The sequence below is a fragment of the Orycteropus afer genome, unplaced genomic scaffold, assembly GCF_000298275.1.
Source record: "Orycteropus afer afer isolate SDZICR_OR568_19922 unplaced genomic scaffold, OryAfe1.0 scaffold00195, whole genome shotgun sequence".
In the NCBI taxonomy this organism is placed as follows: domain Eukaryota; kingdom Metazoa; phylum Chordata; class Mammalia; order Tubulidentata; family Orycteropodidae; genus Orycteropus; species Orycteropus afer.
The window spans coordinates 475,203-486,850 of NW_006921782.1; the positions used below are offsets into that span (position 1 = coordinate 475,203).

Here is an 11,648-nt window from a genome sequence, read left to right on the forward strand (position 1 = left end):
AATTTAATTCCATTCAATTATTATAGGCATGGAAAGAGTTGGCGTTTGTCCATCTATCCATTCATCAATCCAATATCTATTTAGTGTCCATTATTTGCCTGATACTGTGCTTGGATGGGTACATTGAGATGAATTAAACCTGTTCTTATCCCCACGGACCCAGAATACAATATGTGCTTCTTGGCAGAGTAGTGTGTGAATATTGTTGTTGTTATGTGCTGTCGAGTCGGCCCCAACTCATAGTGACCCCTCCTTGGGTTTCCAAGGCGGTATCACTACGGAAGTAGATTGCCCAACCTTCCTTCCGAGGAGTGGCTGGTGGGTTTGAACTGCCAGCCTTCTGGTTAGTAGTCAGGTACCTTAGGTACTATGCTACCAGAGTATGTGAATAGGTGTGGGTTAATAGGGGAGGACAGAAAATAGACACTAAGGAAATAATGATAGACAAGTGCTGACAGCTAGGTTAGTATGAACTATTGAAGAACATGAAAGGTAAATTAATTTTTTTAAATTAAAGCAGAAAAAACAAAAACAAAACTTGACTGATTTAAGTGTCTTTTAAACACATGATTCTACCTTTCTCCTAAATTCTAATGAATAACTCACTTCAAAATTATACAACAGCCAGGTGGTGTTACTCTCACTTGCCAATGATATAACTAACTCCCTTTGGCAATACAGAAGGTGGGAGTAAGCAAGAAAATGTCTTCAGGTACTGAAGTTGGCTATTAATTTTCAACAGACACAGTGTAAGGCAGAATTTCCAAAATTTACTGATTATAAGGCAGCATTTCCCAAATCACCTGAGGCTCTTATTAAATAAGATGATTCTCAGGCCCCACTCAGAACAATAGATTTCAAGAGATTCTTGAAAGTGTTAAAGAGCAAAGATGTCACTTTGAAGACTAAAGTGTGCCTGACCCAAGCCACTGTCTTTTCAACAGCCTCATATGTATGTGAAAGCTGGACAATAAATAAGGAAGAACAAAGAAGCACTGCTGCCTTTGAATTACAATGTAGGTGAAGAATATCAAATATGGTATGGACTGCCAGAAGAACAAATAAATCTGTCTTGGAAAAAGTACAGATGGGATGCTTCTTGGCAAGGAGAATGGCCAGACTTCATCTCTGGTACTTTGGTCATGTTATCAAGAGGGACCAGTTCCCGGAGAAGGATATCATACTTGTTAAAGTGGGGGGGTTAGCGAAAAAGGTCCCCCCTCAACAAGATGGAATGACACAGTGGCTGCAAGGATGGGCTCAAGCATAGTCAAGATTGTGAAGATGCTGCAGGAGCAGACAGTGTTTTGTTCTGTTGTACATAGTGTTGCTCTGAGTCAAAACTGACTCAACGGCACCTAACGACAACCATAACAACAAAAGATTCTTGTTGGCTTGAAGGTTTGGGAAACATACTTCTGGGGAGAAGGAGGCATGATATTTTCAGAAGTAATGTCCTTAAAGCAAGTCTCCTTAAGCATGGATCCCTTTGGCCTTATGATTCCCTTCTCTGAAGAATTTTTTTTTTCTTTAATTGTAATAAAATATATATAACACATTTGCTATTTCAACATTTTTTACATGTATAATCCAGTAACATTAATTACATTCACCATGTTGTGCATTCATCACCACTATCCATTTCCAAACTATTTTATTACACTTTACAGAAACTCAATGCTGCTTCAGCAATACTTCCCCATGTCTCCCTCCCACTTGCAGCCTTCATGCCTTTGCCTATTCTAGGTATTTTATGAAAGTGGGGTCATAATTTGTCTTTTGTTTCTGACATTTCACTTGGCACATCTTGAAGTTTCACCCATCTTGTAGCATATATCAGAACTTTATTTCTTTTTATGGCTAAATGGGGAGCTCTGGTGGTGTAGTGCCTAAGGCATTTGACTGCTAACCAGAAGGCTGGTGGTTGAAACCCACCAGCCGCTCCTCGGAAGGAAGATTGGGCAACCTACTTCCATAGAGATATGGCCTTGGAAAGCTAAGGAGGGATCGCTATGAGTTGAATTGACTCAGCGACAGGGAATTTGTTTTATTATTATTTTTTTTTTGGTGGCTGAATGACACTCCACTGTATGTATACACTACATTTTTCTTATTCATTCATTTATTAATGGACATTTGGGCTGTTTCCACCTTTGAGCTATTGTGAATAGTGCTGTAGTGAACATTGGTGTATGAGGTAAAGAATGTTTTTAAATCATAAAATAAAATACAATCAGTGACAAATGATAACAATTATATTGAAATATAGTTACCAAAGTATTTTAAAGATATGAGCTTTTTAATAAATAACAAGATCTAGTGGCAGGTCCCAAACTCCTGTAATTTAAAAGTAAAAATGAGTGTAAATTATATTGCAAGATGTCTGCAACAACTGTAACGTGATCTGAAAAGTTAAGTAACTGTATTTTCTGTTAGTGATACTAAGGATTTCTACTACTGTGGTAGAAGTGCTAAATTTCAGCTTAATGAAAATAAAGAGGTAATTTTATTTATATCCAAGTTGATGGACTTCCCAGCTTAAGTACCCCTGTCTAAAAGAATGGATTTTGGGTTGTTCTGGGGAGGTCTCCAAGTGGCAACAATGGAATTCCTCTCTAATTAGCCTCTTCATTCCATTTTTGTTTGCCACACTTGGAACTTTCCCTGATACTCCAGTGAGGGGAGGCTGCTGTGGGATGAGATAGGATAATAAGTAAGTATTTTAGCTTCTCTGTCTCCCAATATTCTCATTTGTGCAGTGGGAGTTTTAGAGATCAGTGGCTCCCAGACATCATTGGTTCATAGCAGATGGCCTGCAGGCTGCAAAAGAGTTACCCAGGGTGGGAGTGGGGAAGGAGCTTCGGCCTTGTTACAATTAATATAGACTTCCAGGGCCATTTTTAACAAGAAGTCCCTGAGAAGAAAAGTCTACCTCAGAGCTGCTCAAAGTTCGAGGTCCATAAGACTCACCAGAGGAGATCAGTCTCCAAGTTCTTCCTGCTTTAATGCCAAAACTGCCTCGTGGAAGCCCTCCACCCAGTAGAGAGCTCACCACGCACCCGGGAAATACCGACTCACGTGTTTCAGAGTAGAACTGTGCTCCATTGCATTCATTTTCATGGCTGTGACTCTTTGAAAGCCGATCATCAGGCTTTTCTTCCAAGGCACCTCTCGGTAGACTCCAATCTCCAACTTTTTAGTTAGCACCACCCAGGGACTCTCCTACTTTCATAGCCTATGACTTTCATCAAAATCCAGAGTTTAGTGAAGAGTTTGTGGGAATCCCCTATTTCTGTTTTCCAATGGGGAGGCCTTAAACTGCTATGATCTGGGATCTTTTAACATATGTCAAAACTCTCCTTTAAAAAATATTTCTTATTTTTAATAATCAATATCATTACAGGCCCAAACACTCCTCCTTTCTAAATAAATTGCTGCTCTTTCCTGTCATCACTATCTGACCAAGATCACTTTCACTGAGAGGAGTTTCCCTGCCTGAACCCACCAAGCTCTATTTTGCTAGTCTACCTTTCTTAAGCCTCCAGCCTTTTCTCCTGTACATACTGAAACCCAAGTACTCTGAGCTTAGTATTCCAAATGTTCCCTTCGCTGCTTATGCTGCCTTTCTGCCCTGATGTAAGTGTATTAAAAGTGTATAAAAGGTGCTTAACCGAGTGGAACAAAATGGGATGTTTGTGCGTGGAGAGGGAGCTCCAAACAGACTGTAGCCTATAAGGCAGGAAATTAAAAACTTGAGAGGGAATTTGAGATAGAACTATTTGGTATGACACAGAGAAGAATTTTTTTCTGAGAAAATGCAGCAAACTAAATTAAAGAGACAGCTTAGCAAGGAGCCCTATGAAATATAACCTACTATAAAGTCACTTGCATGGCCTTTGTCCTGAACTTCTCTGCTAGGCCTGATGACAGAGAAAACTGAAGTGAGTCAGCAGTTGGCCTCTGTTAGTCCCAGGTTATATATTGTCCAAGCCCAGACTCCTGTGTACCTTAATGATGAGAATGATCCCAATGAAAGCTGGCAGTGGTGCTTACTTATTGTCCTCTTCTCTCTTCCCAATAGTCCTTAGATTCCACTGGGAATCTTGTGATTCTGAGCAGTTGATGTGTTCTATGTGAGGAACACATAATCTACACTAAACCAATTCTTCTATCCAGTGACTGGTTCAGAGAAAAGGAGGTGCCCTAACCCAGTCTAATCAGAGTACATCTTGACATTTCTGGAAATTCTGGGACATGGGCTTTCTTTTTTTTGCTGTGAATGGTGTGGTGTATACATGTAAACCCTAGAGCTGAGACCTATTGTCTGAAGATGAGGCCAGTATATGAAAGAAGGCAGAGCTGAGAGAACTGTAAAGAATAGTGCTGGAGCCATGATCAAACTGTACCTGCAGCCCACAGAGTTTTAAAGATCTTGGTTGTGAGAGCCAGTGAATTCTGTTTATTGTTTAAACCAATTGATTTGACTTCCATTTTGCTTACAACTAAAAGTGTCCTAACTAAGTATCTATACATCATACTTTGTAGATTTCAAAGCTTTTATCAACATTGCACCCTTTTCTGTTTCAAAGGGTGCTTTTAGGTAGAATCGTAGTTCCTAGGACAACTGTGTCATCATTAGTACAAACTAGTAAGAATAATACTTCTGCTCTTCTCTGAGACACAATGATTTATATAGTCATTCCCCTTCAGGGCTCTATATGCTTCTTTCTCTCATGAGTACACTGTCTCTGAGGTTTCCAAATGATGTCTTTCATTTGATGATAGTTTAGTGTCACATCGACCCTATGATCTAGGGAAAATGTTGTCATCTCCATTTTATTGACTCTTTGGACTCACAGTTCTGAGTCTTCTTCCTATCATTACCCTGTGTTGGAATGGCATTCATCCAAGTGAATTCCAACAAAGACAGTGTTAGCTGACTCTTTATTGCCTACCTCACAGCAGTTTGTCACCCCCACATCTTCCTTGATAATAAAACCCACATTTTCACTTTTTTTTTTCCCAGCCTCCCTTGCATCCAGGAGTGGCATTCAGATCTAGTTCTGGCCAATTAGTCTTAAGTCCATTGGGGAGATGTTTCTAGAAAACCTTTTCTTTCCTTTGCTAATGAAAGGAAAGAGCCACTCTAAGGAAAGGTCCTCTGTTTTCCCTTCTGCCCCCACCCATTCTACTTTAGAATAGGACTGTGATACTGAGGCTATGGCAGCCAACTTGTGAATAGCATGAGAAAGTGAAATCAGCTTGCCAAGAACAATGAAGAGGAAGGATGGAAGAGTCTGGGTCCTTGATAACACCATGGAGCAGCCAGACCAATATCAAGAACTGCCTTCATTCCGAATTTGGGCTTTATGGATAAAATAACTCTTACTTGTTTAAATCACACTAGTCAAGATTTCCAATATTTTCAGGCAAAATATCCTTAACTCATAACTACTTGTGCCCGGCAAAATATAAGTCAATATTCCCTTCAAACAAGATGAAAGTATCCAAATCAAACCATGTGAGACCGTGAATTTGGCAGCCCCAATGGGCTCTACTCTGAGGAGGCAGCTCTTCTCTAGTTGTACTTTGAGTGCTTTCTGACCTGAAGGGCTCATCTTCTGTCACTACATTGAACAATGTTTCAGGGCTATTCATAAGGTTTTTCACTGGCAAATTCAAGGGGATAGCCCCTTCCTTTTTCCAAGTTTGTCTTAGTCTGGAAGCTCTGCTGAAACCTGTCCACCATGGGTGACCCTGCTGGTAGTTGAAATACCAGTGGCATAGCCTCCAGCCTCACAGCAACACACTAGCCACCACAGTATGACAAACTGACAGATGAGTGGAATACACAGAATCACTGTACCAAAAAGAATTGATTGATGTTATTGAAAGTGAGGATGACTTGAAGCACTTACTGATGAAGATTGAAGACTACAGTCTGCAGTATGGATTACATCTCAACATAAAGAAAACAAAAATCCTAACAACTGGACCAATAAGCAGCATCACAATAAATGGGGAAAAAATTGGAGTTGTTAAAGTTTTCGTATTACTTGGTTCCATAATCAACACAAATGGAAACAGCAGTCAAGATATCAGGTAACATATTACCCTGGGCAAATCTGCTGCAAAAGACCTTTTTAGCAAACATGTCTTCTTGAAGACTAAGGTGCACCTAACCCAACCCATGGTATTTTAAATAGCCTCATATGCATGTGAGAGCTGGACAATGAACAAAGAAGGCTGAAGAAGAGTTGATGCTTTTCAGTTGTGGTGTTGGCAAAGCATACTGAAAGTACCATGGACTGCCAAAAGAATGAACAAATCTGTCCTGGAAGAAGAGAAGCTGGAATGCTCCTTGGAAACAAGAATAGCTAGACTTCATCTGACCTACTTTGGTCACCTTGCCAGAAGGGACAATTTCCTGGAGAAGGATATGCTTGGTAAAGTGCAGGGTCAGTGAAAAAGGGGAAGGCCCTCAATGAGATGAATTGACACAGTGGCTGCAACGATGGACTCGGGTGTAGCAAAGATTGTGAGGCTGGCACAGGACTGGGCAGTGTTTCATTCTGTTGTACCTAGGGTCACTTTAAGTTGGAACCGACTTGATGGCACCTAACAACAACAACAATGGGTCCCAAATGGTGTTCTTCTCATGTGTATCCTATCCTTTTGGGAGCCCTCAAACCTATAGAAATCTCTATGAGCAACATTGCATTCCTTTTTCTTTCCAAAGGAGTTCTTAGTTATAAACATGTTGTTACTAGGTCAATTATGTCATCATTAGGATGAGCTAGTAAGAATAACACTTTTGCTCTTCTCTGAAACACAAGTATTTATATAGTTATAGTTCCCTTAGGAAGCTCTGGTCGTGCAGTGCCTGAGACATTTGACTGCTAACCAGCAGATTGGTGGTTCAAACCCACCAGCTGCTCCATGTAAGAAAGATGAGGCAATCTACTTTCATAAAGATTTACTGCTTTGGAAACCCAGTGGGGTATGAGTCAGAATCAATTTGATGGCAGTGGGTTTGGTTTTTTATTTTTATTTTGTAGTTCCCTTAAGGGCTTAACATGTTCTTTTCTCTCATGAGGGTATACACTATTTCTGCCTTTGAGTTTCACAGAAAGGCAAGTAGTTAAGACTACTAAAGTATAGATTGGGTTAAAGTGTGGAGATTTCATCCTCTGGACTAGAACCTTCTAATCATTAATTGATTACCTGTTAATGATGGCTGCTGTAAGTCATAGACCTCTTTCATTGAAAAGGACTCTTAGTTGACTATTGGAGGAACTTATGCAAAAATAATAAGTTATTTTGCCTAGAGCTTGAAGAAAGTTGATAGGACCAAAAAGAGACCCCTAAAAGCCCATTTTACAGTGAAGAGATGTCTCTGTTCTCCCAAATCTTCTTTATCTGATTGTACACTCATTTGACCATGCTCTGAATGTACTGAACACGTATTGAACACTTACACCAAATAGCTTGTTGGACAGAGGACATATTGGATTTTACAAGGGAGAATGATGAGCTCCACCAGAGCTCTTCTCAGTAGGGATAGGCTTTGGCAAGATTTCATGCCATCTCTCTGTAGGCTCAGTCTGCTTTTCTAAGCTGAGCAGTAGAATGGGGACATCACCTAGATTGGAAGGTGTTACTAGAAGGGGATGTCATGGGTTTCTACTATGGAGTAGTCACAACATCCATCTCCTAAATATATACAGAGATATTCCAATATAGTTCAACCAGAGTCTTGGAAGCAATCACAAATAGACAGTGAGTGTCCATAAGTGGATTTGTTTCAAACACTAAAAGCCTGGTTTTATTTCAGAGGGAATTAAAATGCTCATTAGATCAGAAAGGGATCTAAATTGGAGATCCTAGTTAGAGTATGTGTGTGTGGAGGGGAATGTGGGATAAAATTAAAAAGCATAAAAAAGACCAGGATTACTGGTCGGACAGAGAATGATGAAACCCCTGAAACTATGGCTCCTTGTCACCCTTTGGACCTAGAATTGGACTCATTCCCAAGCTTAACTCTCAGCCCAACAATAGATAGGGCTATGAACAACTACACCTTAGATGCATTCCTTAGAACAATCAACCATATGAGATCAGAGGGGCAGAATTTGCCCAGGGGGAAAGCTAAGGAGGCAAGAATATATAGGCAAGAAGGATGCAAGGAAAGGGTAATCACAGGGAGGAAGTGGGAGCTATTACAGTGTGGGGACTGTAAACAGTGTTACAAAACAAAAGGTGTATGAACTGTTGAATGTAAAGCAAATCTGCTTTGTAAAATTTCACCCAAATCACAATAAAAAGTTAAATAAAGTAAAAGTGCTCATTAGAGTGAAGGTCTCTCTGCCTATATTTTTCTTTTCTCTTACATTCATCCTACTGGAAGACTTAAGAATCCTTGTAACATAAAGAAATGGACAGAATCTATTTAGGGGTAGCACTATGAATCATTGACAAATCCATACTAGTGACACCTAAAGTATACCAGACTCTTGAAAGAAATTTCACATGCTTCCTTTTCAGTCTCATTATTATTGGGTGTAAGAGAATAGTAATAATTCATCTACACACACGCACACACACACACAAAGATCTAGCTGTAACAATAGATATAGATGGTATAAGCAGGAATTGCCCATCTACTGCATATATTACAGAACTGATTAATTTAATCATTCTTGTATCAAATATTTATTTAGCACATTATGTGCCAGGTACAGTGTTTGGACTATGGAGCAAAGAAAAAAAGAAAAAGACATAGCCTTTGACTTCAAGGCTGTCTCAGTCTAATTGGGTTGACAGAATAGTCAAGATAATTACAAGACTCTTTACCATTAGGATTATTCTATCTGGGAGGAATAAATACCTTTTTTCCCACTTAGCCTTTAAATCTACCCCAGTCAGCCTAGTTGCTTTTTCTTTTCTTTCTTTCTTTCTCTCTATTATCTTTATTTCTTTCCTGTATGTCTCATCCGTATGACCATAAGTCTAATTTTAGTTCCCAGCCATTCTTTAACATGGGTACTAGCATACACAATGTATGCTCAAGGTTTTTGCTCTCCTGTGATATGTCATACTTAATTAACTGTCATCTTCACTATTAATATTAACTGAGATATTAATTTGATGAATATTAATTTCTTTTAATCATAGCATCATTGTGATCCTTCACTGGACATCTCTTTAGAATGACACACAGTACAGAGGAGAAATATTAATAGTGTATTAAGGTATTTGAAAAAAACTCCTTAGTAATTAATTGCATGTTTCCCTGTGAAGATTATCTGTTTCTTGAACGCTGTAGGCATGCTGGTTTCTGTGTTAGTGAATGGATGTTTTGTCTTGATCACCTCTTGACTCTGTTTTGCACTTGCAAATGAAAATACTTCCAAATTCAAGAAATGTTTTTCCCCAGAAGAATTCTCCAGAGTCTGCTGTGTTATCTGACTGGCAGGGGCTCTTTACTATTAATCTAGGCATCAAAAACATAAATGTGACTATTTGGTCTATTCCTTTGGTAGCAGAGTCTGTGGCCAGCTGATACTTGGGAGGAAAGAGCCCAGGGCAATTGAACCATCAGATAGTGCACATAGTTCTTTCTCTCTTTTCTTCTTATTCACTTAAAAAACAGTTGTTTTTGGTTTTTTCACAATTCCTCTGTGCTCTCCCTCCCCTACATCCCTCCTGCATATGCTCACTCCAATATATATTGAAACACTGAGGAAGATAGCCACTGAGTCCCTCTCCCAACACCCGCAATCCTGGGATGTGACTGGCACAGGAAATAAGTGTGAGAGAATTTCAGAAAGAGGCCCATCCTGAAGTCTAGTCATCTGGACACTGCAAACCTGGGAGTGGAATCATTCCCAGCTCCCTGGTTCTGACAGCTGTGTAAGTGACACTTGATGGTAGATGCACCCAGAGCTTCACTTCCCTCATTAAAAGGAAAATGACAGAAGCTCTCTTTCCTCAGTCCCTGGGTCCCACCATAGGAATTATTTCAAGCTTTGAAGGCCAGGAACTCAGAGATCGAGAAATGAAGTCATATGGACAGTGCATTACTAGGGCTCACTCACCTCCAGGTATACCACCCAGGGCATCACCAAGGTGGCCACCAAAAGGTCTGCCACAGCCAGGCTCACAACGAGGTAGTTGGTGGTGGTCTGCAGGGCCCGTTCTTTCAGCACCGCTACGCACACCAGTCCATTGCCGAAGATGATGGCCAGGATGAGTGCACAGTAGGATAGGGCATAGTAGGCATGTGGGCGGGCCCACCTGGCACCCGTGGAGTTCTCTGCAGCCCCACAAGTAGAGTTGATGTAGCCACTCAGCTGACTCAGAGGTGCCATGGCCCTCAGGGAGGTGTGGCTCCCAAGGGGGTTCCTTGAGAGGAGAAAAAGGACAATATTGGTAAAATCAGACCCTGTGGAGCTTGGTGGCTTGGCTACATTCTTGATTTCTTACTTCAACATTTATTTATGGAGCACTTTCTATATTCTAGGCACTAAGCACTGTTCTAAGCAATAGAGCAATAAACAAAATGGTTAAACATCTTGTTCTCATGAAATCTATATTCTAGACCAGATTACAAATAATAAACAAAATAAATAAACCATGTAGTCTGTTCCATGATGCTACTATCATGTAGAGAAACAAATCAGGAAGGGGATAGGAGTGGATGAGTTGTGTGTGTGTGTGTGTGTGTGTGTGTTTGAGAGCAAATTTCTATTTAGGGTAATCAGAGAAGCCCTCACCAAGAAGGTGACAGTTGAGTGAAGACTTGGAGATGAGGAAACAGACTATGCAGATACCTGGGGAAGAGCAGTCCAAGCAGTGGGAACAACAGGTACAAAGACAAGGAGGGCTGGCCTTTTGAAGAAAATGCAGGGAGGCCTGCAGTGTGACTGGACCAGGAGTACAGTGACGTGGTGTGAGATCTGGAGGTTGTGCAGAGCCATTGAAAGAATGATACCTGCACTTTGAGTGAAATGGAAAGCCATTAGAGTGTTAGCATTCCAGCTCTGCCACTTCCTAACTCTGGGGCCTTGGGCATGTTACTTAACCTCTCTGAAGCCTCAATTTTCTCCTCTGTGAAACGGAGAAAACTCTCACAGAGTTTTTGTGAGGATTAAATGAGTTATTATATCTGTAAAACACTGAAAGCCATGCCTGACACCTAGGATGCTACATAAGTGTTAATACTTTTCTCTTATTGTTCTTTTTATCTCCTTCCTTCCTTTCTTTGTTTCCTCCCTCTCATTCCCTATCGCCCTTACTGCCTTTTCCCCTGCTTCCCTCTGTCTCTTTTCATTTCCTTTGATCTCCCATTCTCTCTTGTATTTTACAGCAGACATGGTGTGTTTGGGAGCCTGAGTTATTGGAGAAAATCTCAAGAGCAGTGAGGGATAGAGGCAGTGTACCAAAACCAAACCAAAGTAACTGCCATCAAGTTGATTCCAACTCATAGCAACCCCCATTGGGTTTCCAAGGCTCTATATATTTACAGAAGCAGACTGCTTCATCTTTCTTCTGTGGAACTGCTGGTGGGTTCAAACCTCTAACCTTTAGTTACCAGCCAAATGCCTTAATCACTCTAATACCAGAGCTTCTTAGAGGCAATATAGTTA

General features: G+C 40.5%; 1 protein-coding gene across 1 annotated transcript in view; it reads right to left on the bottom strand.

Annotated features, from left to right (window-relative positions):
• DRD3 (dopamine receptor D3) overlaps positions 1–10,370 on the bottom strand; it is a 48,578-nt gene extending 38,208 nt beyond the window's left edge. The window contains exon 1 of the mRNA XM_042781915.1: positions 10,098–10,370. Coding sequence (XP_042637849.1) covers positions 10,098–10,370 — 273 coding nt within the window. The remainder of the gene's footprint in view (positions 1–10,097) is intronic.
• Positions 10,371–11,648: the final 1,278 nt, after the last annotated feature.